The sequence below is a fragment of the Ixodes scapularis genome, unplaced genomic scaffold (genome assembly GCF_016920785.2).
Source record: "Ixodes scapularis isolate PalLabHiFi unplaced genomic scaffold, ASM1692078v2 PGA_scaffold0__279_contigs__length_252992795, whole genome shotgun sequence".
In the NCBI taxonomy this organism is placed as follows: Eukaryota; Metazoa; Arthropoda; class Arachnida; order Ixodida; family Ixodidae; genus Ixodes; species Ixodes scapularis.
In genome coordinates this window covers 15,974,367-16,001,019 of record NW_024609835.1, presented here as the reverse complement: position 1 = coordinate 16,001,019, position 26,653 = coordinate 15,974,367, and the positions used below count along the sequence as shown (strand labels likewise).

At 42.5% G+C, this 26,653-nt stretch overlaps 1 protein-coding gene across 1 annotated transcript in view; it reads left to right on the top strand.

Moving 5' to 3' along the window:
• Positions 1 to 26,303, top strand: part of LOC120846900 (connectin-like) — a 122,216-nt gene extending 95,913 nt beyond the window's left edge. Inside the window, exon 3 of the mRNA XM_040218808.2 lies at positions 25,741 to 26,303. Coding sequence (XP_040074742.2) covers positions 25,741 to 26,303 — 563 coding nt within the window. The remainder of the gene's footprint in view (positions 1 to 25,740) is intronic.
• The last annotated feature ends 350 nt before the right edge of the window (positions 26,304 to 26,653 follow it).

Here is a 26,653-nt window from a genome sequence, read left to right as displayed (position 1 = left end):
GGTGGTCTTTGCCTCAGAATAGTCGTAGATTTCCTTCAATTGATTACGGGGGTGCTTAGTTACTCTGTGAAACCTATCGATGATGTAAAATCTGAACGCGATTGGTGTGGTCTGAACATGTTGACGCTTAATCCCAGTAAGACTTGTTATGTCTTTACTTAGGAAACCAAAGCCTATTAATTTCTGTTTGCAAGTTGGCACTGCCTCGTTGCAAAGAGTACGGTGCTCCCGTGATCTTGAAGTTTATATAGACTCCTCTCTCATTCAGTACATATTTCAATAGCATTGTCAATGCCTTCTTCTGTGCGTCGAGTTTTATTTCTAGAATTACGCTTGAGCTTTCCATGTCAGCCTGCATAATTCGATTATACATTTCATTAATTCGGTCAAAGTTGGAGTTTTCCTCCGCCGTATGGAGTTCTATCGGGCTCACGCTCCAATAGACGATTAAAATGTCTAAGAGTGTTTCTTTCGAATTTTCTGAAATCGCAGCGTGGGTCGCACATTTTTTTTTAATATAGAATACTTTTGGAAGGAAGTAGTTGTTCTACCTTGAGTGCAGGACGACGCGACAGAAATTTTATATTTTTGTTTAAACGCCTTCACGGAGTGATTGATTGCTCTGATCTAAATTCAGCGATTATATTAATGTACCCATACAATTTTTGCGAATTTTTTTTACATTTTATGTTAATAAAAGTTTTCAGACTTTCTCCCTGACACGGATTTAGAAATTGTATAATACCACCCACGCTCCCTTCCCTGTATTGACGTTTTTAATCCAACTTTTGTCGCGTTCACGTTTTTTCTCAATAATCCCTAGAATTCATTGTCATTCTTTTTGGTATGTGTATATTGGCAGTGTTACTAAGGCGGAAGCAGTTCACAAGCACAAACGAATAGACAAATCAATGAATAACAAGAAAGATCCTCGTATTATATTAGGCCTAATGAAGCACGTCATGAATGTTTATTGAGTGTCTCAATGCACAGCTATATTTCTAAATATGCATAACATCCCTTTTTAGACAAAGACTGGACGTTCTGATTAATGGTTTCTTTATCCCATTAGCATATATTAAATAAAAGCTACTAGCTAGCAGATCTTTAAAATTTTAGCACCTTAAGAAACAAGCATTCAAAACTTGGTTTGCGTTCATTAAAGGAAGTGCTTTTACGGATGAGTATTTCTTTAGATACCACCGGGAAATGAGCGGTATGAGATTTATAAAAATGTTTTTTTTTCCCATTAGAGCCCGAATTTGCGTATCTAGATTTGAAACCCGGAAGCGAATGTAATGCTCAGCCCCTTTACTTTAGGGGTGCCTCTCGTGCTTTGGATGATGATTTTTTAATGCGAGATCTCAATGCTGAGGTACTGAAGTGAAGCGGTGAAACGCAGTTAAACATCCTCACCCTCAATAGTTTTATCCAAAATAAAAAGAAGCTGCTAAAGAAAAAGCTGTCGTCATCAATGCTGTATTTAATTAACCTTTTTTCATTTAATATTGTTTTGAATTTTTTTTAACTAGTTATGTGATGCCGGTTTGGTTTTGGTATATACATAAGTCATTGCTACAAAAATAAAATGAGCACATGATATAGACAGCCCTTTTTAAAAAAAGTAGGTATCGTAAATGTTTATGGTTTGTTCCGATATCTGTTTCATACAATTGTAAGCGTCTGAAAATTAAGATTTTTGAAGCCTCGAAATTTCAGTCGACGTTTCCATCAAAGATGATCTTCTTAAATTCGACCTTGTGGAAGCCGTGGACTTCTCTTTTAAAACCTCCAGGAAGTTTTTTTTTTTTTTTTTTTTTGCCTTTCTTTGGGATTTTTACTAGTTTTTCTTTTTAATTTTCTAATGTGCTAGGGGCTTTCATATAGAGGGCGGTTCTTCCTAAGCGTGTAAACAATTAGAAGACACTGGCAGGAAGTATATTTGCGCACAATAACGTTATCGATCGCGGTGCACGCCGGGAGAGGAGTATGAAGAAACATTTAGTGACTTAAACTAAATTGGCTGACTAACTTTTTAACTTTTCTTTTCAGCTGTCGTACCGAAATTTGAGATTTGTAGCCCGTCGTTAATAAGTTAATATAGGCCCAACCAGATGATACAGGCCACATTGGATAAGTTCTGTCGTCCTAACTTTGCATTTTCTTTTTTCGGCTCTTTTCTTTTTCCTCTCTCCTCAGTTACTTTTGTTACTTTTCCTTTCCTTGATTTTCCCGCCTTTCATCGGATCCTCGCTTTTGGAATTCTTATATGTCCCTTGATAGTTGAAAGACGTGGTTGGATTGTATTTGTCCTGCATGTTTCTTCTATCTTTAACCTTGGCCCGCATCAACACGCTCTTCGTCCATTATTTGAAACAATAGATTTTATAAATATATTATATATTTCAAAATGTTTTTTTTTTCGTTTTTAAAAAAAACCCTGTACACATACTATGGATATATAAAAAAGAAAGCTCCTTGCAGCCCGGACAATGCTTAAAATCGTATTTTCAAAAACCAATAGAAGCGGAAGGTCTCAACTTTTGTAATCTCTTTTTCAGCAGCCTCGAAATGATCAAGGAACTTTTACTTTTTTAAAGCTGTAGCGTAAAGGTGCGAAAGGAAATGAATACGTCACACAGAATACAATGACGCGAAAACAAGAGAGGATGAGGGGTAAGCCCCCGTCGCCTCTAAGTCCGAACGTGAGGGATGGAAAAAGAGCACGTGACCCTCGACTTAAGAGAGGACGGCCACTTTGAGCAGCTTTATGAGGAAATCAATACCGAAATTGGGTTTCGTAAGAAAATCGATACTGAACTTGGAAACGTTTTTAAACAGTCACTTCTTAATTTACCATTAACACTCCTATTTATTTAAGATGAAGTACCGAATTTATAATCACTAAATGAGCTAGCTCTAAATTTTTCAGAGATATTGATAGTATTAGAAAACGTTATTTACGTCAAGCTAAAGAGCATGACAAACTTTGCCATTCGCGCTCAAATGCATACATTTCTTCGTCAAGATAACAACAATATATACATTTTTACTCTGCCTAATTTTATATGAAATCTCCCGTTTTCATAACTGAAAAGACGTGCCCTGAAGGGCTGCGCAGTTTTATTACACTGAACGAGACGACGTTTGGGCCTGCGTCAGACCTTCGTTTGTTCCCAGTTTGACAGCCATAAAAAACTAAACTGGAAATGACTGAATGCTGCTATTTCACAATCGTAATGCCTGCATTACCAATCCCTGAATTACCTAATACATAACAGTAAAAAAATAACATGAATAGAAAAGAAAAATATATATCCGAGGTTTTCTGCCGCAAAACTTTTCAGAGTTCTTACTAATAGCCGAAAACTGAGCGCTAGTCACGATGTCGAGGTTAAAGTAGTACTTGGGTGGCGGTACCATCCCTCTTTGCTATCGGGACAGGGTTAATCACGTTGTTAGATTTTAAGACCCGTTCACACTCTTGCGACATCTTAAAACTGGGTTCCTTAAAATCTCTTACAACGCGAGGACACACTGGCGCCATCTATTGGGTAGCAGTGTATACTTGGCGGTTCGGCATTATTTCTTTTCCTGTCGCGCATTATCCTTTCTTTCTTGTCTCCAAAAACTTCTGTCAACGTTATAAACGAGCCTTTCTTCTGGTTATTACGCACATTTGACCTCGGAAATACCGCATGATCTTCGCTCTTGTGAAATGCAGTTCCATGGTTACCGCACAGATGGCGCCAACGTGCCAGTGTGTTCTCTCGTCCTAAGAGAGTTTAAGAGGTTTTAACAAGTCTCGTCACTCTCGGTCGTATTCGGTTGCAAGAGTGTGAACGGGCCTTCACTCGTAAACTCGGTTCATGTAACTGATGTAGACGCCGATATGTGTACATGTCTGTTGGTTGTTGGTGGTACCTCATGTTCTTTGAAACGCGGAACATATAGCTTTTTCGAAGAAGGTTGAAAGGCTGAATCCTGTTTCCTCTGCAACTTTTGTGTTCGTAAACGTCAAACAGCAGATAAATTTCTAAGGGCACCTACCTGCCTTGAAGACCATACTTTTCTTTCCGCAGTAAATTATGAGATGTGATATATCATACCATTCTGAGACACGACAACTCTCCGCGTTTTATTTTAGTCAAGGGTATCCGTCTTTCAATCAAAACTCCAATTGGTAGTCGAAGCTGGCAGAAAGAGCCTGAAAAAGAAACACCTTCTGCTTACCTCCGAGTGTCAGCAAGTAAGGCGTCGTTCGCTCCGACGCTTTTTTTTCAGATAAGTTTTTTTTTTTTTTTAGCTTTTTTGGAGAACCAAACAAATTATTCGAGTTGGAGGGGAAGATGTTGGTCTAGGAGCCGTTTTGCATGTGCTTCATGAGACGTGCCTTTGTACGTTTTTAAAATAAAAATTTAACGAAACCAACGCCAGCATTCTTTTAGTAAATTCGATCAAGAACAAGAAACCCGTTCTTTCGGATTGTTAGACTTTATCGAGTTCAACATTGGGTCTGCGCGATGGTCTCTGATGCTGTGAGCATAGCGAAGCGGCACACCCGAAATTATCCTTGTCCACGAAGCCTCCACATATCATGCTTGACTTAATACTGCCCCGTCCTGCCTATCTACTATATAACGGGTCGTTCCAACGTCGTTTGACAGGTCGTTTTCTTCACAATCATCAACTAACATTCAGGGCGGCCGAATCTGTGCACATCTCCAGACGCTCCGTCTTTGGCGTCTCTGCGAAATGAAGCTGAGGTGTTTGAGTGCGAGTTCCGCTACGCCAAGACTATGACGTTTTTTGTATAATTCATGCTTCTGCACTCCTAAAAGTCTTCGTCATGCAGTGTCCTGCGCCGCGATGCATTCCGAACATTAAACTTTGTTTGTCTTTGGTCGGTTTAGTCAAAATGGAAAGGCGATCAGTGTTATTATCATTATCTAATGGCAGTGTGGTCTCGCCGCCTTTTATTTCGCTGATTAGTACAAATTGGGAAGCTTCGGAGACTTGTTGGGCCCGCGTTATTCAACAAAGGAACATATTATCTTCATAGTGTTAGGGTATTGAATAAATGCGTAGGCTAACGGCAGCATATCGTGGTTAACGTTGCACGTTAAGATAGAAACAGTAAAACAAATAAAAAAGATCAAGCGCGTCGTTCACCCAAGTACCGAAAAATGAGCGTTTGTTTTCATAGTGATACAATGTGATCCAAAGTTGTTGCATCAATAGTAAAATAATTATATCAATACGTTCAGTGCAAAGGCAAAGATATATAGGGTAACAATTAAAAGCATCTACGCAGAACTTAACTGATAAATAAGTATCTGATATGTTTATTGGACAAATATTTTTTCTTCTTCAGCAGGACGTGCATTGGTGCAATGACTCGTGCGTGATGTACGATGAGGAATATGAACAGTCGCACTGCATCAGCCGATGCAGTGCGACCGTTCAGATCAACTCCATACCTAAAGGGCAGACGACCGGCCTCTCGTTTGCTAAAGAACAGCGAAGTTTGTTTTGTGTGGCGTAGAATAGCACTTATCTGTTCCGTTATGAAGCGTTTCCAAACAGCTTAGTGCTTCTTATGAACACACAAAACGTCAGTGCTTCTGAGGATGCGATGTCTTTAATATCTACCCTACCGGGACCGTGTCGACGCCGCCCAGCCTGACTTCGTTAGCGGAAAATGAGAGCGGTAATCCTCCAACGCCGCTTCCATCGCTTGAAGCAAAAAATAAGGGGGGTGGGATCGATGGGCTTCTTCGAGTACACTCCAACCCGAATATGACCGAGCGAGTCCTGAACCCCTGTCCAGGAGGCCTCCTCTGTCCTCGCTTCGCCTCGATGATCCATGCTCTAATCGGCGATGCGTACCTCGCGTGGTAATTTTCGGGTTTTTCTTCTTTTTTTTTGTCCTATCTTTCGTGCGATTAATAATGATGTACGGAGACAGTGTGCAGCCTAGACGGCAGGCTGTTCGTAACTTCGAACACTATACCAGTGTCCGCCATCTTGTTTTTGGCCGGCTGGTAGCACTATTCGCGTTGGAGGATTAGCGGGGATTATGTGGCAATTATTGTGGCTTGTAATGTTCGTCAGCCCCGATTATTTCCGTGTTCCAAAGGATTAAAAAGTTACAAAACGGTATATAATATTTTATTTTGCCAATTGAAAGCGCCAAAGAACTTAAACACCGGGTGGCTTATTTTGGACATCCTGTTCTATTAGTTTCGTCAGACTATTGACATTAGCGGGCCGTTAAAAAACAACAAAAAAACAATAAAAAAGCAATAGAAGGGTCGCTTTATTCCAAATTGATCAGACTGTTCGGGGTGGGTATTTAGATTTTTCAATTAATTATATATATAATAGCCCCAAGCCTAGAACAAGCAGGGAAATATTTTGTGTGTTTTATTTTTGTACGAAGTTCGGTAACTTGTAACGAATACTGAAAAAAACTAAAAGATCTATAAATTCTTTTTTTGTGTTAATTTATTTTATGTTGAGTATCTTTTTGTTATACACTTGACAAATATACCAAATTTCATTACCAAGATAAATATTGACAAACACTGCACCTTTGATGTTCGGGTGACACATTTGGAGCCTTGTATCTCCATATCCCTTTTAATTAGCGCTTACCAAATACTGTCCTCGTGTAGAACTATTCGTGGTCTATATTCTTATGATAATACGTTTGTTTGATTTATATTTACGAATTATTTTATATTATTTTCAAACTTTATCAAAATCTGAATTATGTAATATTTTAGTGCTCTTTTATTTTAAAAAATCGCATTATTTTGTGTTATTTGTAACTGTTCCTATAATTTGCAGTCCTATTGCTTTTCTCGAGGTGTAATTCGAACCCCCCCCCCCCTCTCCGGCCCGCTTTTTTTTATTTTGATGTACTTTCATTAGAATTTGTCAAACACACATCAAAACACCCGAATCGGCAGAATGATAGTTTCCGCAAGTTGGCTTCGTTGCAAGGTTTGTAGCTTGTAGTTTTTGCCTTGAAAGACTGCAGCGTGGGGCCGCTTTAATTAGAAAAGTCGTCTTGGGGGAATATTTTTATTCGAATTTATTAATGATGTATATTATTTTAATAAAACATATCTGAACTGGAAATTTGTTTTATGTACCAGTATCAAAACGCAAAACCGAGGTTTATGAGTAAGATTCTGCGTGTTCGGGGGTTCTTTTTTAGCAAATTAATAGGATGTTTATAGGAGTTTATTTTCTAAAACGTATTTGGAGTTTTATCTGTGGCAAATAAAAGACAAAAAAGTTTGTCCAGCAGTTTTTTTTTTACGTGAGACCATATTCGAGTATTGCCGTGGAGGTTTGATGACGCGTTTCTTTAATAGAAGGCCAAAATACTTTTTCTTACTTACGCACAAAAGTTAGAACAAAGAAGAAGGGACGCGCCAAAATTGTTCGCAAAATATGAAAAAAAAAAAGAAAAAAAGATGGAGTTCATAGAGCTTGCAGTCTCGAAATTTGTAGTTATTAAGATAAATCGGAATCGGCACATTTTTTTTACCGGCGAGTGTTTTTCGAGGTTCATCGGATTTATCCGAAAACGCAGAATCCTACTCATTAGGAGAGAGAGTAAAAGTCAATTGAATGCATAATCGGGCATACAGGGATATTGGAAGCTAATGCTCCATTTCTACGCTTCTGGGTCCGAATATTAAATTTATGATCGTAGACAAGAATTGTTTATTAAGAACTATATGAACCCGAATCGTTCAATAAGAACTGAAAATTCTTAACGAGATATATCATAAATGGTTATTACAATAAATATTTAGATAAAACAAGCACACTATATTACGGAACACGCGCTGCTTATTCGAAATAAGTTGATAGATATAATTAAATATACTGGTTACACACATTTCAGAACGCAGTTTTCACCTTCCACATGAAGACCAATAAGGTGTGCAATATTGGTTCATCCAGTTCACGAACAATGAATTACTTACCGGACAACGATAGCAGTCACTTATTAACTGACTTCCATTCTTTCTTTTACGCATTGTCACGCCGGGCTCAGGGGCGAGACTGAACACTTCGAGCCAATGTCACCTGAGCTTCTTGACTAGGAACTTCAATTTTGGACCAGACATGCGAAGAGCGTATCCCTTCGTCATCACCTAGGGATGCCCACTGTTTTTTCTTGCGCTGCCTGAATGTCTCGAGGTATTTTTTTGTACGTTCAAAAGGACGACGTTTCCTTTTTGTTTCTGGATTTCTTCAACAAACTCTGCGACGTCCATAGTAAGGACCTCGTCTCGATAACGAAAACTGTGGCGAGGTGCTTGAGTAAGCCACCGACTCCGTCGCATGACTTCTTGCCTTGGCCGGATGCCGAGAACCCCGGTTCGCTTTATCAGAGCCACTGTGATTGAACTTGAAGAGCTGGTAACGGTTTATAAAGTGAGATGCAGTTCCATCAGAAACTTAGGTGACGCTTGAATAAACCGGAACGTTGTCTTCCAGCCATTCTTTAATCTTTTGAATTGCCAGTAGTGCGTCTGATTATTCGTGGCAGAAGTCGTCAGACACGACGCCGAAACTCCGGGAGCCTTTTGCTGTTGATGCGACGCACGTGAAAATCGAAAGCTGGCGTTTGTGCCAATGACACTCTTGAACTTCATACGGTCACTGGAACGGTCCAGTTCTCGGAAAGATCAAAATGAATCAAAGCGCGCGTCTTAGTTACTTCGCTTTTCACGAGTCGTCTTTCATCTTTGTGAAGTTTTCGAACGTAATCATGCGTAACAAACCGAAAGGTACAACTTTGAATTTCTTCAAGGAAGACATGTGGTTGAGTTGTCTTCTCGATTAGATCTCCTTTCTCCCACACGCAAAGTGTTACTTGCTCCCCCTCAACAGTTCCTAAAAGTTCTAACGTAAGACTACGGGTGTTCGGGCATTTCTTCCATTCTCATCCCAAACAAGCACGAGTTGGATCCGAACAAATGCACATAGACATGTCAGCTCCTGCTTTGTGATTGCTTCTTCGCGCAAAGAGTTCAGAGCGGTAAAACAAAGCTGAAGATTTCTGCAGCACACGCAGGCGCATACTGTTTGTTTCGGATTCACCTTTACCCACTCCGGACGGAGCGAGTAAAATTTCGTTATCCCTATTTTAGTCTCTGGGTTGGCTTTCATGGACATTAGGTACGTCTCCCGAATAGACCTTGTCATGAATATTTTGATTACTGCTCCTTTCTTGTCATCCTTAATGACATTCATAACATCTTTTTTTGCTCAGACTTTTAATGGAACTATCAAGATCATTGTTGTCTGCAGGCAGTTTTCTCGACTTGCGTAGCAGGTATGTCGATGCTTCTAGAGTTAATTTCCTTGCTTTAGTAAAGATAACGATGGCAGTAATAAGTGTCAAAGGCTGGCACCTCGTTCGGTTTGTCTGCGCCTTGACAAAGGTTAGGTGTGTAGCGTGCGGACTACCTAAATATTTAATATATACATATATACATCTAAAAAGCGTTAAGCGGCCGAGTGGCGAAGCTGGGACGAACGTCGTTTCCAAAGCTGTCTCGTGCTGCTTGTCCTCTTCCTCCTCTTCTCGCGCCGGCTGATCACTATAATATTCCCCCCTAGCTTGGAGGCGCAGTGGCCAAGCGTTTTCTTTTTAGCGCTAAGAGCAACCATGTCACGCATAGTTTTTCTGGGGACCCCTGGTCGTGGTCGGATGAGAAGGAGGTGGGAAAGGCGGTGTTGCAGTTGAGTCCAGGTGGGCAGGCTTGACTCGGTCGATAGCTACCACTTGTTCTTTGTTCTTAACAAGGATCGTGAACGTCTTTGTACCTCTGTGTATAACGGGGAACGGACCTTCATACGGAGGTTGGAGTGGCGTTTTGACGCCTTCGTTTCGAAGAAAAACGTGTTTACACTTCGCGAGGTCTGTGCTGATAAAGGTGCTCCGTGTGGAAGGAACTCGTGAAGGGACAGGCCGCAAGTCTTGCATCAGGAGCCGCAACCGATGAACATAATCTTCCGCGCTGGCAATTGCGGGATTGCTGGCTTTGTGAAAGAACTCTCCCGGGATGCGAAGGGACGTCCCGTACACCAACTCCGCTGCGGTGCAGTTCAGATCGCTCTTGAACGCTCTCCGGATGCCGAGCATGACCAAGGGAAGGGTCTCTGTCCACGAAAGCTTTATCTTGGGCTTTGATGGCCGCTTTCCATTGCCGGTGGAAACGTTCGACCATTCCGTTGGACATCGGATGGTAGGCGGTAGTGTGTATGTGGTGTGTGCCCAAGAGTTGAGACAGATTGTGAAAAAGTAGCGATTCGAATTGTCGTCCGCGATCTGTTGTAATGGTCTCGGGTACGCCAAACCGGCTTATCCACATTTCGACGAGCGTGCGGGCGACAGACTGTGCTGGTATGTCTTTCATGGGGGCCACTTCTGGCCATCGAGTAAACCTGTCAATGCAGGTCAACAGGTAACGGCAGTCGTGCGATGGGGGAAGCTGGCCGACAATATCGACATGAATCTGGATGAATCGCGCGTCAGGAGGGTTGAAGGCGGTCAGCGGAGTCACAGTATGGCGTTGAACCTTGCTTCGTTGACATTGGATGCATGTTCTTGAGGGTCCTTGTTGAATGTTTCGAAACTGTCTGCTGAGGTCGCCGATCTTCTGTTCCATGCGCACATAGGCTGCCAGGAGATCCGGGGCTTGTGGCTGGGCGTTGTGATCAGCCACAGATAGGCGTGACGTCGGGTTGGTCGTCTGTGAATGGACGGATGATATTCCAGGTGAGTAGGCGTCCATCATCTGGTCTGCCATGCGAGCCAGTGTCGTGACGGACTCTGTGGTGGTAGTAGTCAGGACGAGCCTAATTTGCTGTGGTAGACGTTGGAGAGAAAGTTCTCGCAAGATTGACGTGCCAATAGTCCCTGCCTTATCACCGAGAAGTTGCTCCATTCGTCGGAGAAGTTCTGTGGGTTTTCTGTCTCCCAACTCTTCGGCTGTAAGCAGCTGCTGTATCCGTCGAGGCTCAGAATCCGTCGTACGCCGCACGAGTTCCGTACGTAACGTCTCGTACGGGTGTTCTTCAGGCGGAGAGCGCAAGATGTCACGGACGATGGCTGCGGTTGACTGGGAAAGAGCGGCAACCACGTAGTCAAACTTGGTAAGAGAGGATGTGATGCGATGTTTGCGAAATATCGACTCGGCAGTTAGGAACCATAGTTCTGAATCCGAAGACCAAAATTCTGGAAACTTTATAGGGGCTGCCGTCGCCTGTACCGCGGTGGGCGTTTCAGAAGAATCCACGTCGTTGCGAACGTCCATTGTGAAAAAAATGAATGTGTTGAGTAGCTCACCAAGAACACAGCTGATTCTAGGCAGCTTGCAGGAGGTTGATGTCGTTTAGATCGGGTCACCAATATGTAGCGTGCGGACTACATAAATATTTAATATATACATATATACATCTAAAAAGCGTTAAGCGGCCGAGTGGCGAAGCTGGGACGAACGTCGTTTCCAAAGCTGTCTCGTGCTGCTTGTCCTCTTCCTCCTCTTCTCGCGCCGGCTGATCACTACAGGTAGATACTCAGCCACCAGTCGCCGCAAGTAAAGCAAGAACGATATGTTGGGAGACTCGAGCTGCTTGGTTCTGTAATATCGGCAGCAGCCAAGCCATCTTTATTTCGCCTTGATTTCTTTTCACGAAGATTTTTGGTATTTCAGATTCATTACCCACGGCACTCTCAGTGGAGTTGTTGGCCACCATAAATCTCTTTATTCCTGTCTTGCAGTAACTCATGCTTGGAGACAGGGCTTGGGCATGAACTTGAACTTGATTCACAAGCATGGGACACAGAAAGTTTCTCCCCCAGACATGCGAAGCAATTCTGGCAGAACATGTTTGTATCCCTCACGGCTGGAATTCCATGCTCAGGTCCCTCACAGAGCGAAAACGTCAATTCCAATAAATCTTCCTTTGTATGGCGACAGTGGTGGTCAGCGCAGGACACTTGACGAGAAGTGTGAAAGTTGGCTATTGACCAAAGCGGACAGGATCAACTGCGACTGTAGAAGGCTCAAGCAGGGAACGTCAATGCTAGCTGCGTCGCTGTGACACCAGGACAGCTCTGGTCCTTCAAAATATTCTTGTTGGTGTGGTCTTTAACAGTTGTGATGATCGAGCTGGTAAATTCCTCCTTAGCATAAGAACACGACTAGAAAGCAAGCAAAGAAGGTATGGCGTATAAACTCCCGACCACATGCAATGTGTATAAAGCAGCGCGTCTATTGCGACAACGCAAGCCGACGTAGTGGCAGCACAATGAGGCAAACAGAAAGGGTAAGATTGAAGGAACCGCGCCGAAGTGATGGCGGGCTAGGCCTCGGCGCTAGGGACAAGAGGATGCGTCTTTCACGGCTCGTTGTCACCTTACTGGTCACAAGGTCATGCTGCTTGCCCCTGCCAGATGAACAAGGAAAACTAAGTATGGCTGACCATCGTAAAAGGAAAGAAGAAATATTTACCTTGCAGCTGTGCACTCAATCTAGTTCTAAAGGCTTCCAACCCTAGCGGAAGTGCGTTTGTTTGAAAAATAATCTCAATACGAAAAGGGTGGTGGCTCTTTTAGTGGGGACGATAGGGTGGACATCATTTAATTTAGTGGAATAGCATTCTTCACCCCAACACGACTCTGCTCATTGATGTGCCACAAATATTTAACGCTTCAGTCTGAAAACTATACTCCGGGTCAACTTTCTGTGGAAATGCAGTCAAGAGTAGGAGCGCGTACGCTCCTGTACTTTGAGCGCCGATTGAAGCTGAGCACGCGAGCGCTCCTCGAAACGCTCTCCTGCGCAGCTTCGATAGGCGCTCAAAGTGCGCGAGCGCACGCGCTATTACTTTTGACCGCATTGCCACAGAAAGTTGACCATGTGTATAAATATATAGACATTGGAATAAAGCCAACTTGAGCAACCTAGCTGTTTGCCAATTCCGGTGCATGGGTCTGATTTTGACGTCTTCTAGAGAAAATACAACAAAAAAGAGGGCATTCAGATCACGCCACAAGAAAAGCAACATGACTGTGAATTATTAAAACAAAGTATAAAGAAAATACGAAAAAGTTTTTTTTTAAATTAAAACAGTTTCAATAATACCAAAAACATGTTTTATTGATGTTTAAATCTAATATAAAAATATTCGTCAATATAAATCAAACACTAAGATTTCAGCCCCCTCATGTGAACAGTATTTGGTAAACGCTAATAAAAAAACAACATGGAGATGTAAGGCTCAGAATATGTCACGTGAACCTCAAAGGTACAATGTTTGGCAATTTTTATCTCGGTAATGGAATTTGCCTTATTTGTCAAGTGTAGAAAAAATACTGCTTGGCATACGATAGAATTTACATGACAAACTTCTATAAATAGTTTACTGTTTCCAGGATGCATAAGAAGTAACTGAACTTCGTACAAGAATCAAGCACAGAATATTTTATTTCCAGCTTGCTGCACCTAATACTGTATTTTTCTTTCGTAAACGAAACATTTTTTTTAGACTTAAAAAAAAAAAGTGCGGCTTGGTCTTCCTTGACATGAGTCTATTATATATATTTAATTGTGAAAAGTTCAAATACCCACCCTGACCAGTGTGTTTGATTTAAAATGCAATGACCCAGAAGTAATGCAGCTAAATGCCGAGCTCGTTAGAGATAGAACAGATTGTTTTCTGGCATATCTGAAGTGCTTCTGCCAAACTGAAAAAGGGGAAACATTCGATTTTGTACCCACGCTGACTCTGTCATGTCGTATAGATAAATGTAGATAATAATACATAAATATTCGATCTACTTAGCGAACTTGAATATGTGCCTGAATATGTACCACTTGGGACGGTTTGTTGACACACACAAGTTTAGCAATGCTCAGTAAAACCATGTTTTCTCCCCACAAACCGGGTACAACATTGGCACAAACAAATTAATAAAGCAATAGCATGTGAATAGCAATAATTTTGACGTTTTCCCGCTTCTCTTTGTAAATACCGCCAATTCTATAATGGTCCACCACCGCAGAATATGCCGCCTGAACAACGTACGTTTACGTCGCTTGTTTTCTTTTTTTAATTTGCAAGTTAACAGATTTCTGGTTGTTTCAGCAGTTGTGTATGAAATAATGTGAAGGTCACAATTTTAATCAAGACTAAAATATATCCGAACCGCGTCAATAGGTATATGTTCTGAATAAGGGTCATCACTTGGGCTAGTTGGCGATCCATTGTGACAAGAGCGCTAAAAAGACGAGGACCAATAAAAGAAAACACACAAACATCAAGAGCCCCCTTGCAGCTGACGTTTAATCCGCATTGATCTAACAAGAAAAGAACATATATGCCTTGTCAACGGAACACCTATGTCATGTACGCACATCGTCCTACTAGCCTACTTTTATTCTTACCAGCTTCCCTACCGAAAAACCAGGTATAACTTTTCACTATCCGAATTATGAAACCGGAAATTTGTTTCTGGAAACCCGAATTTCAGATTGCAGACAAAAGAATAATTTCTGAAAACCCAAATTGCAGATAGAGTCCAAATAGAATCCAGATAGATTTCCGGTTCCATAATCCGGATAACGAAAAGTTATACCGGAGTTTTCGGTAGGGTTGGCCTATAAATTGACTCTGAATGCACCACTTCTGAATCATAAAATGCAATCGATGGGCGCTAACATATGTATCGTGACCGCACTTCTTTACAAAATACGCTTCTGAAATTTATAGTGCCTACGTTTACATAAATGCGACAGCAGTGCATCAGATCCAGTTAGCGAATCGGATCCACTTCAACCACTACGTTTACATGGATTCGGATCGACCAGTTGCGGCACCTCGTGTCGAAGGATCACAACGCAAGCCTAGTGACCTTCACGTTGTTTCTGAGGTGTCCGGTTTGCCTAGTGGCTTGCAAAGCAAAGCTCCCGTAATCCCTCGCTCGAGCACTCGATTCGATCCGCTAGCGTATACACGGAGAGTCTCGATTCGGATTGACCATCTCAAACCACCCCGTCCCAGCGGATCGGATCGGATCCGATATGATCCGATCGGAGTTGTTTACATGGACCGATTCGATTCGCTAACTGAATCCGATGCGCTGCAGTCGAATTTATGTAAACGTAGCCATTGTCACTTTCTTTCAATTCACGCTCAAGGTAATTGTTCCCTGAAATTTTGGGACACAATCGCATCTGATGCGGTGCTCCGCCAGATTACCCGCGGGGGGCGATCTCATTGCCGGTGCGTGCTCTCTTAGTCGATCATTTACGCAACGCCCAGACTTTCCTATGAAAACCCTCCCACAAGTTGAGGGTATTCTATATGCCACCCCTTCCATGCAGTCTACAAAACTATAGTCAAATGCTTTATTTACAGACACCTCCCCCCAGATCCCCCTGCTCCACTGTTGCACACAGTTTACCCAATTTCTGAAACGCAGAGAGTAGCACCGGAACTTCATGTTTTTATCTCGCTTTCTTTAAACTATGGCTTATTTTGTTTCTATAAGGTATAACGGCTGGTTTAACCATTATTTTCCGGCTTTCTACCACTCTTTCTTTCTCCTCGAAGTTCTCGTAATAATCTTCCTGCAACTCCTTTGATGAGCGAAAGTGGATACCCGCATTCCTCTAATTTTTTCACATGCCTTCCAACACTGTCCGCTATAGTATCTGAACAAGATTTAGTTAATTATACGTTCACAGTCACACCCCGTATATAATTAGATCTTAGCAAAATGCAAAGAAGACCCAATCGCGAAAATAAATTAACTGAGTTTTTTTTTATTAAATACGTTGTTAGTACAGGGAGGTTGAGGAAGCGCCGTTCCAAGAGGAAAAGAAAAGCGATATTTCGACCTTACTGTTTCCTTCACGCTGACTGCATTTAATATTTGTTATTATAGTCTCGTGATGTTATTCAGTAAACTTTGTAACAATACACAAACGAAAAGGTTTGTAATGTATTCCGCATTATAAACCTTTCGGTTTATAATGCGGAATGCTGGTCGACGCTTCCAATTGCATGTTAAATGCGTAACTGAAATCTATTTTCTATAACCGATTGAATGAGCTTCTAAACTTTTATTAACTGCTACCTCCTTACAGAAAAAAAATATGGCAGCTTCGGTAGATTCAATCTCCACCAAAAACTGACGCATCAAAGGATTAAACGTTTCAGAAAAAAGTTTTTACGCGCCTTAATAAAAACAAAAATATTTCTGGCCTTTTTGGTGGGGTATGCAAAAACAGACAACCAAACCGGCTTGCCTCTCTCGCTAGTTCTGCCGGCTTAACCCCTTTTGAATATATTCCGATTTATTTTCCCCCCAATGCACAACTAGCAAGTGCAGCGTTTACTTTCGTAAAGAAGTTTGCCCCAGTTAGTTTTTTTTTTTAATTATTACTTTTAATTATTAAATCACCTTGATTATGCAGGTGCCAGCTTCAGCGAGCGAAGTATTTTTTTTTAAGGCTGCTCGCCACCACGGCGGTGTAGTCTGCCGTGCGGAACGTTTTAATGAACGTGGGAAGGACTCACATCAGTGTTTGTTATGAAATCGCTTCTTTTTGAGCCTGTATAGACAGTAGTCTCGTATACTACTCACGGTGTTTCTTTTTCATTATATTTTCCTTTGACATGGACGTCTGAATGTAGTTTACTTGTGTATATGTGCGGAGGCGTGCATCTGTGTTTGTACCTTTGTGATCGTCTGTGTCCGTGTGTACGTCCTTGTCTCTATGTTTCTGGGCCGGTATGTGTTGTGTGTGTGTACGTTTCTGTATAGATACCTCTGGTTGCGTGCGAGTGGTTTTAATTTTTAAAGATGTTTTCATTTATATCGTGTAGACCGTTCCCAGCGCCTTGAGTAGCATCCTCTTGAGAACCAAAAGGGAGAGGGGGGTATTCTAAAATATGGTATTGTTGCGCCAGATTGTAATTTGTTTACAACAAACAACCTGAATAATTGATTTTATTATATTTTGTCAATTGTGCGGTATTCCTCATAGAGATCAATACGAAATTAGATCAATCAGGTCCAGGCCGGAAGATGGGTTCACGTCATACCAGAGCTTCAACTTCATTATATACCTGACTGGCTCTGCAGTTAGTGTGGAATTATGTCGAGAATATTTCTTTAAATGACTGTACATTTTGGTGCACAAAGCTGCATTGAGTTCTTTCGTGTTCGTTAAAGAGACTAATATTATACTTAATGTTCTAGATGACAAACCTAGCTTAGAAAGTTGACTGTTTATTAGTCTATACTGAAATTAAAAATAAGCATTTCTATCGTCTTCTGCATACATATAACTACGCAGACGACACGAATTTGTTTTCAGTGAAATGGTAATACGACTTCTTGAATAAATTATGAACAGCTTCATTAAATCAGTTTAAGTGGTTATTTTGAAATAGACTACAACTCAATGCACCTTTAACTACATACGCAATATATATAATCCAGTAAACAAATAAATGGACGTAATATCCATTAAATTTAAAGGTACCTCCTGAAAATATGCAAAGAAACGATTATATTACTGCCTGGCTTCACAAAGAACTCGCATGTAATTCGCACATTAACCCTATGAAAACCTAGCCACCAAGATATATTGATTGCATCCAAAAAGGAACCATTTATATCGATCTGACTGAAACTATATGCATGTATCACTCGTTTTTCCAGTCACACCTCTCCCACGGATTTTTAGAATATATAAAGACGACTATTAAAAAAATCTTTCCGCCTTTCCGCACAGGTGAAAATGAAAGACCAGCAAAGCTGTACTATCCCAAGCAGCACATTATGACCGGCTCAAGCTTGAGCCATACTTGGCAGCCGGGGAAGTTTCCGTGGGCCTAGATTGTTTTGCCCTATTGCGCTAGGCAGCCCCATCGTGGTATACCACTCTGGCGACCACCGACAGTTCCCTGTATAGCCATGGACTGGCTTACCACTGGAATTATGGCCTGGGTTAGGCGGGAAGGTCAGTGGTACCCCGAGCTTGGCTCTTTATTGTATATACAGCATGGGTCAGGTTAGTGACCGAGTGGTCAGCCAAGCTTGGTTAGACAATAGAAATTCAACCCGGAACAGCAGGGCAGTTACCGGCCCCTATTGAAACATTTTGCAAACTTGGCCAGTTCAAACAGGATTATTGCCACTTGTTAAATTGTTGAACTGGACAAACTGAAACTGTGCATACTGGTCTTAATAGTAAACTCTGCATACCGGTCTTACTGTGAAAATGTGTATACTGGTAATACTCTACAACTGTGTATACTAGTCCACTCCATGAAATTGAACCAGTTTAACTGGTCATATTGACAACAGATGCCGTAAACTAATAGAATTCACTTTATTAAAAAAAATACATACTGCAGACCGCGAGAACAAATATAAAAGATACTTAGAGTGCAAAAAAAAATTGTCATTATATTATTCATTTGTCCCAGCGGGTTGGCGAGATTCTCCACATTTTCTGCAGCGTCGGGGTTCCGGTGGTAGCTAACAAGACTCTCAAGTCGAAACAAAAAGACAGTAGAACAGCTCAAACGCAGTTAATTGTTATTTGTTCATCCAACAGTCTCAGGTGTTACATTATGATTATATATCACAAGTTCCCACGCACACTCGCTATCCTTTTTATGTAGTTTACATTTGGAAGCGTCGTTTAGTGCCTTGGCTTCTTTTGCGCATTTTTGCTCATTAACCCTTAAAATAAAGTACATAATTGTTTATTTTTATAAAGACACACTGCTGTCACAACTTAGGAATATATAATTTTCTGTATTTCCTTCACTTTATCTTGATATCAGTTATGAAGACATCTACAAGGAGTTTTCTCAAATTAACTTCCCTTTGAACAAGAGAAAAAAACGTAGCCAGCATAAATGCTCCACACCTTAATATATATTTTAATGTAATCACCTTTGATATTAGGGAATTCGAGATATCGTGGCACAAAAATAGTCATCTCATAAAAGTACACCGTAAAAACAACCTGTGCTACTAGCCATAGTCATTTCGTGAAGTAATGATTTCAAAACTGTCAGAGACACCCGTTGCAGGACAGAAAGTTAAAAAGCGTCCGTTCTCCAGAATTTTCTCATTAATATCCTCTACCAGGTTTGTCGGGACCGGAGACGTCGCTCTGCTTTGTGCGGTATCATGAACGCTTTGTCGCCCTTCATTAAGAGTGCGAACCTGCTTCCACACCAAGAATGTGCACGTTGCATGTAGTATATACATTTTGAAAATTTGTAAAGCGGTAATTTCGTGTCAGCATGAGAACCAAGACTCACTGTTTTACGCAATGCATTCTTCGGGCCATTCGCCAGTGGAGCTCGGTCTTGACTAATCTACTTTGAGTGAGCCAATACCAATTGGTGGCGGGTGACAGATTGTTATATAAAAACGACCTCTCGCACACATCATTTTATTTCACAATACGGCAAGCCCTACACTCTAAAAAAAGTTTGTGCGTCTACTTTCACGCACAACACTCGAAGAGCCAATCACCGCAACTTACGGACGCAGCTCAGTGAATGAGAATGCCGAAACATATATTTAGACCAAAAAACGCAGTCTGAGTTGTGACATTAAGCAATGCAAAACGTCACGCTTGCATTGCTTAATGTCACAACTCAGACTGCGTTTTTTTCGTCTAAACATATGTTTCGGCATTGTCATTCGCTGAGCTGCCTCCGTAAGCTGCGGTGATTGGCTCTCCAAGTGTTGTGCGGGAAAGCAGGCGCACGGGCTTTTTTTAGAGTGTATAATGGGGAAGAGGTAGGAGTGGACGATACAGAGAAAAACTTTCACTGCATCCACGCAACACTTACGAACTCGCATCTCCTATTGGAGTATCAAAAAGAAACATGACGAAGCTCACATCCTAACAACGAGAACGAAGGTTTGTCTTATTAAACAATATACTTAAAGCACTGTCGAATTCCAAAACTGTCTCAAGAGCAATAACCCCCCGAAATTTTGTGTTTAAATTATTTATTAATACTGAAATCCTCAGCTGACATTTTAGCAGGTGGGTACATTGCTGCAAGTAGAACATGCCGGCAAAACACAAACAAAACAAACTAGCAAGCCAAAAATTATTTCATAATATTAGAGCCTCTACAAACAAAATGATCTTCAGATGTGTTTCTGCAGGCATGAATTGGAGTAAGCACTTTTGGGCGATGCAAATGCTCTGAGCTATGGCTTTTTGACTTTATATTCTTGGTACTTACGATTTAAAAAAAAAATTCAGAATAAATTTCAGCCGCTGCCAGATTCCTCGATTCCATAATGGCTTCATGTCAGCTTGGTTCTTTCAGCGCCGTAACCGATGTCGTGCTTCTGAAATCAGAAAAGAGTGTACGTGCCGTAAGTGATTGAACCATTTCAAGTTAATTTGAGAGAGAGAAAAAAAAAGTGAAAGCCGTTTACAAATCCCTGTAACGCCGAATTGGAGCGCAGCTCTTGAGGAGGAGGAGTGAAGGGTACTGAGGGGAGGGTAGACCCCTCCTCCTCCCCTCATTCTTTAATATGCTCCGGGGGGGGCGGTCACGTGACCTCGGGGGGGGGGGGGGGTGTCACGTGACTTCGGGGAGGGGGGGTCACGTGACCTCGGGGGGTCACGTGACCTCAGAGGGGTCACGTTACCTCAGAGGGGTCACGTGACCTGGGGGTCACGTGGGGGTCACCTTGGGGTCACGTGACCTTGAGATGACCTTGGGAGGGGTCACGTGACCTTGGGGGTCACGTGACCTTGGGGAGGAGACCACGTGACCTCGGGGGTCACGTGACCTCAGAGGGGTCACGTGACTTGGGGGTCACGTGACCTTCAAAGGGTCACGTGGGGTCTTGGGGTCACGTGACCTTGAGATGACCTTGGGAGGGGTCACGTGACCTCGAGGGGTCACGTGACCTTGGGAGTCACGTGGGGTCACGTGACCTTGAGATGACCTTGGGAGGGGTCACGTGACCTGGAGGGGTCACGTGACCTTGGGGGTCACGTGACCTTGGGATGACCTTGGTTACGCCGACGGCGACGGCGACGGCGACGCCGCTCAAGCCGGGAACGGGCCCCTAAGAGCTGCGCTCTAAAAGTCGTGCCATGAGCTCCTGGCGTCAGATCTAGTGTCGGACTTACAAGGGCTTTGTAGCCAAAAGTTTAACAGGAGCTGATTCATATATTTTTCTACGTAAATACCAGTTTTAGTTGTCTTTTCTTGTAATCCACGTGTTTATTTCATTTCAGATCGTTCGTGATAATATCACCGAAATACTTATAATTGACAACTTTAGCGTCAAGCTCATGATCAAAACATAATATATTTTTTTTTGTTGTAACATGATTGTATTGTTTTTGTTATGTTAATTCTCATGGTATTATTACAACACCATGATGAGTTACGAGATAAGGTATTGTTTACATTCCCATGGCCATCTACTGAAGATAGCTATAGGAGCATAAATTATACAATCGTCAGCAAACATCCTTGTTTAATTCACCCGTTACTGCTGATAAAAAACAAACAGTTAAACAATGTCAACCAAAGCAAGGGACCCAACATAGAGGCATGTGGAACTCCGGAATGCCCTCTTAACAATATTTGAAAACTGCCATTAGCATCCATCAACGAATTGCTGGAAATGTTCGATATATGGAGTAATGCATCTTATGATCAATGAAGGTACACGGAATTCAGTTAGTACATTAACTATCTTATAGTGGGGCACTAGATTAAAAGATTTCGATGGATCCATAAAAATGGCATCCACTTGCAGGGGAAATCTCTCGTTCACATAACGAGAGATTTCATGATAACAGAAAATTAATTGGGATGATGTGGACAACCCTCTACGAAGACCGTGTTAATTGGGGCTTAGTGTATTGTTTTCATCCATGAAATTGACTAGCTGCTTATTTACAATATGCTCCAATAAATTACACAATGCACAGGTCGAATAAATATGGCAGTAATCGGCAATCAGGTCACTTTTCCCGCATTTATTGGGCACGACCCTTTTCATAAGCGACTCATCCGGTAAAATTAGTTTTTAACTGACCTAGAACATTTTTTTTCAATTTATTAGGCCAGGAATTGTTCACTGTATCCAAGCACCGGTCGTTTTTTTTTTGTTTCTATTCACGAGCTTATAAATAAATGTTTCCTCTTTTGTTTTAGAACATGATTATGCATTCTAAAACAGAAGAAGAGCTAGACAATTTAGCCCGCGGGCTCGCACTGTTTGAACTAGATGGCGGGGTGCCCTTAATTTTGGACGTGGCGACGGTATTAAAAAGTCACCTTTGAGACAATAAAAATTGGAACGAATGATGATTTTATTTTTGGAGATAGGTACAAATAAGGAAAGTATAACTGGTGGTTGCGCGTACAGATACAAAGACCCTGACATAAACGTTAAAGCCTTTGTGTGCGATGACGCATTACCATGATCTAGGTGTGGCTTATTCAGAGCGGGTCCGAATTTCCGAGGCTCAGCAAGATGACCGCGCTACCAACTGCAAGAATACGCAAACATAATGTTTGTGAACAAGGAGCAAAGTAATGTGATATTCCGTAAGCCTACGTGGGTGACTCTAGTATGCATGACCTGCCCAAAAGTCAGTGGGCCAGTCTATTCACTTAACCCTAAAAGGCAGGACTTCGCACTTTTACATGAAAGTATTTTGAGTGCTTGAAACAATCAAGCATGATTCAAAATATGATTAGAAAAAGTTGATTCAAATAAGAACTAAAAATCATGTTGGGGCTCCAATCCACGCTGTGAAGGTGGTTGGCCAGCAAAGCTGTGGTGTCACCTGCAACGATTCACCACTGCATTGTACCAAATGCCGCCACTGGTCGTATTGCCATTTTTTTCCCTTTCCCGCTCCTCGTGTTCGCGCTGCGCTCCTCGGGAGTCCTAACTATGCGTGTTTGTTTACCGGGAGAAGGTTATTATATTCGATATATCTAATAACACTGGAACATAAGATATGTTACCATGTTTTTCAAGACATTCTGGTCAGTGATATAGGACGGTAGTTTAAAGGTAAATTTTCTTTTCCGAATTATGTATGGGGATTATACGCCAGATATTCCAATTATGAGGTACGTTACCAGACGAGAGGGATTCACAAAAAATATCGGTTAAAAACAGACATGATGCATGCTTTGTATTTTTAGTATTTTTTGAGTTGATGAGGTAATCGCCATGGCCTACCCATGGCGGTGCTGCAACAACAATGAAATCAGTTGCTAGGAGGGTTCTTCTGTTATATCCTTGCACCCCACGTCGCAAGCTGTAGTCGCCGCGGCAGCTTGCGCAACGGTAATCTTTATCGGGAAACGTATGCGGTGAGCGCTACGTGCTTCGCATTCTTATCAGGAGCACCTTATTATCAATTACCTCGTTCGGATGCTTGTCTTGTGCTCGTTCTTCACTGAAACGAATGCTACGCTGTGTTGTACGCGTGATATATGCACTTTCGCTTCAATCGCTGAAGGTTTTTTTCACATCAGAACGCCGACACGAAAAAATCTGACCAACGACTCATTTACATGCTTCACTTCAACTATCATATATAATACACGATGCATTGCTGCCTTTGGGTTGTGAACGTGGCGAAAGCAGCTCTTATTGAAGCGCTGTTAAAATTTATACGAAAAGCTACGAGGGGGGGGGGGGGGGGTAGTGTGTATGTTTATACAGCCTAGCACTTGGTCTGCCTCAAAGGGTGACGTGTCTCTCAGCTGTAGATGAGCGATTTAGCCCGTGCAGTACAACCGCTAGCCTGCGATCTTTAACGTGCACCACGCAGTAGTGATACACGACCGCACGCCGCTACGTACGATGCTCATCCAGATCGAAACGGGCAGGGGTGGGGATTGAGCCCAGGATCCTGGGTTCTGCAGCGCGAGCTTTCGGTCGACGTGCTCCGAGCTGGTGTGCGCTAGACCACTCGGCCACCGATCCCCCCTGAAAAACTACGGAGAGGATTATGTCGCTGCAAACATTGCCAAAAGTACGTGGGTGACACGATGAACAGATAACCCACCAACGACCGTTTCGCCTGGCTATGACGTCTATATTTAGACTGTAAATAAAATGCATACACATTTGCAGTAGATTTGAACGTCGACAAGAAGTTCTTTCAAGCATAGCGCAACAGCAAATTTCTCACATTTTTCAAATACGAGAGATGCACAGACTGGAAGCTTGCAGCGCTGCCTGCAAGTTGGGCTTTTCCAGCAAGTGATGTCGATGAGAGTGTGTCAGGAAGCCGTGCATCTCAGCGCCGAGCAGCCAAGAGGCTTCATCTAGAGCAGTGGTCGGCAACCAGCGGCCCGCGGGCCGGATCCGGCCCGCGAGGTATTATCATATGGCCCTCAGCCTCCCGGTAACCCCCCCTCCCCCCTACGCAGTCAGCTAAAGAAAGAAAAAAAAAAGTTGACTAATTCGCTGCCCGTCTGGGAGCAGACTTTTTCACGAATGAAGTGCATAAAATCCAACTTCCGCTCACGAGAACCTCCACAATGTTTTGCGACTCGCAGTCAGCAGCTTGAATGTGGATGTTCGTAGTTTGGCGAGCGCAGTTCAACACCAAAAGTCTCACTGAGAGGAGTCTCTCGGTTTTCGTGGAAATTTCGCAGCTCATCTTGTTTGTCGTGAAATAAAGAAACTGTTCATTTTCGATTTATGTACGTCAATGTAAGTCTGTGCAAGTGCTTTTTTTTTATTTATACTTCCTGTATCGATATATACTTCCTGTATCGATAAGAAGGGCTTTATACTAATGAAACCAGGCGCTAAAAGTGACGTTACTCTTGCTCAGTATATGTAACACGTCTGCATCAAGGGCCTCAACAAACTTTCAGCCCTTCTAACACTGTAACCTAACCTAACGTAGTACAACCGCTGCACATCATTCTCTTGACTGTATGTGGCCACCCGTCATCGGGATATGATACTATCAAAAGCGGACTTGTGGACTTTTTCTTTGTTGACCAAATCTCGAGAAATAAGACTGAGCTACTTCATCCGGAGAGCTAAAAAAACTCCAGCTTTGTTTTCACCCTATTCTGCGCCGTCTTTGCCTTAAAATATTGAACCTTAAAACATCAAGGAATGACAGACATTCCCACAAAGTTTACCAGTACATGAGTTTGCTCAATGACGGACACGCCAGCTCTACCGCATTTTTCGTTGCACCTAAGAAGGCAGAATGCAAGTAGAAGTAGGGTCTTCAGTCCAACTTTGCAGGCAAATTAATTTTGTTTCTCTCCTAGACTTAATTTCAATAAATAATTCTTATGTATCAGGAGCGACGAAAGGAAAGTGTCACATTTGAGACTCGGCGAAAAGTAAGTTAAGAAAAAAAAAAGTATCCAAAGCTTGTCTCGTGAACTGGAATAGAGCCATCCTGAAAGCGTCAGAGTGAAAGCGGATATATTTAATAAAAAATTTTCTAAGCTAAGTCCCTTACAGAGATGTCGGATATTATTCTGAGGCTCCCAGAAAATTCAGTTTCCTGACGATTTCTGGAAACGAGTAACTTGCTTAAATGCGGTTGGATCGACGAATGATTATTTTTAGCAGCGTGTCTGATTGCCTCGTTCGTACCATCACTTCTTTTGCAGGCAACAAGTTCAGCTGCGACTGCAGGATCTCCTGGATCGCGCATCTGGCCAATGCCACCAGGAACGACAACTTCCGGCGCGAGCTGCGGCACATCAAGTGCGACTTCGCGGCGGCCGACGGTGCGACGGGTACCAGCAGCAAGGTGGCCCGCCTCAGCGCCAAGGAGCTCAACTGTCCCGAAGATCACGAGAAGCCCAAGTTCGAGAACTCCCGCCCCGATGCCAAGGTCGACAGCACGACAATGACCACCGTCGCCTCGTCGGACCAAGGCGGCATCCTCGAACAGCGGGACGACAAGAACCAGATCGAAGAGGAGGAGTCTGAAGAGGCGCTGGCCTCGGAGGCGCGAGACGACGCGACCGCAACGAGGCAGACAATGAAGAACGAGATTGACATGGTGCTGAGTCAGCGGAAGGTGATGCAGAAGCAAGCCGCCCACTCGCGGAAGGACAACGGAAACTCCGGCGCCTCGCTGGTCGGCTGGAGCATCACGCTGCAGATTTTCTTCGCCGTGGTGGCGAGCGGGATGACCACCGCAGGGTTTTTGGTCCGGCATAGCTGATCTCATCAAACCAAGATTATCCCTGTTTTTTCAGTTAAAAAAATGCGCGTGACGAATAATGAGACCTATTAGATAGCAGAGTGGGTGCAAAAACCACCGGTACGCACTCAAACCTCTTACACCTCAGTCAATGTAAATTCTTGTACAGGGGTAGGAGTTTTCGCTTTTGGTTACGTTGATATTAATGTGCTGTATACCCACAGCACCATAATGATATAGAAATTGCACCAAAGTGATCCCGAATATTTATTTCTGAATTGTTTAAATATTTACACGTCAAGATACGATGCTGCAAAAATCACTTTACCTGGCGGCAATGTCGGTGAAGTCTTCATTATCATTTATACTTT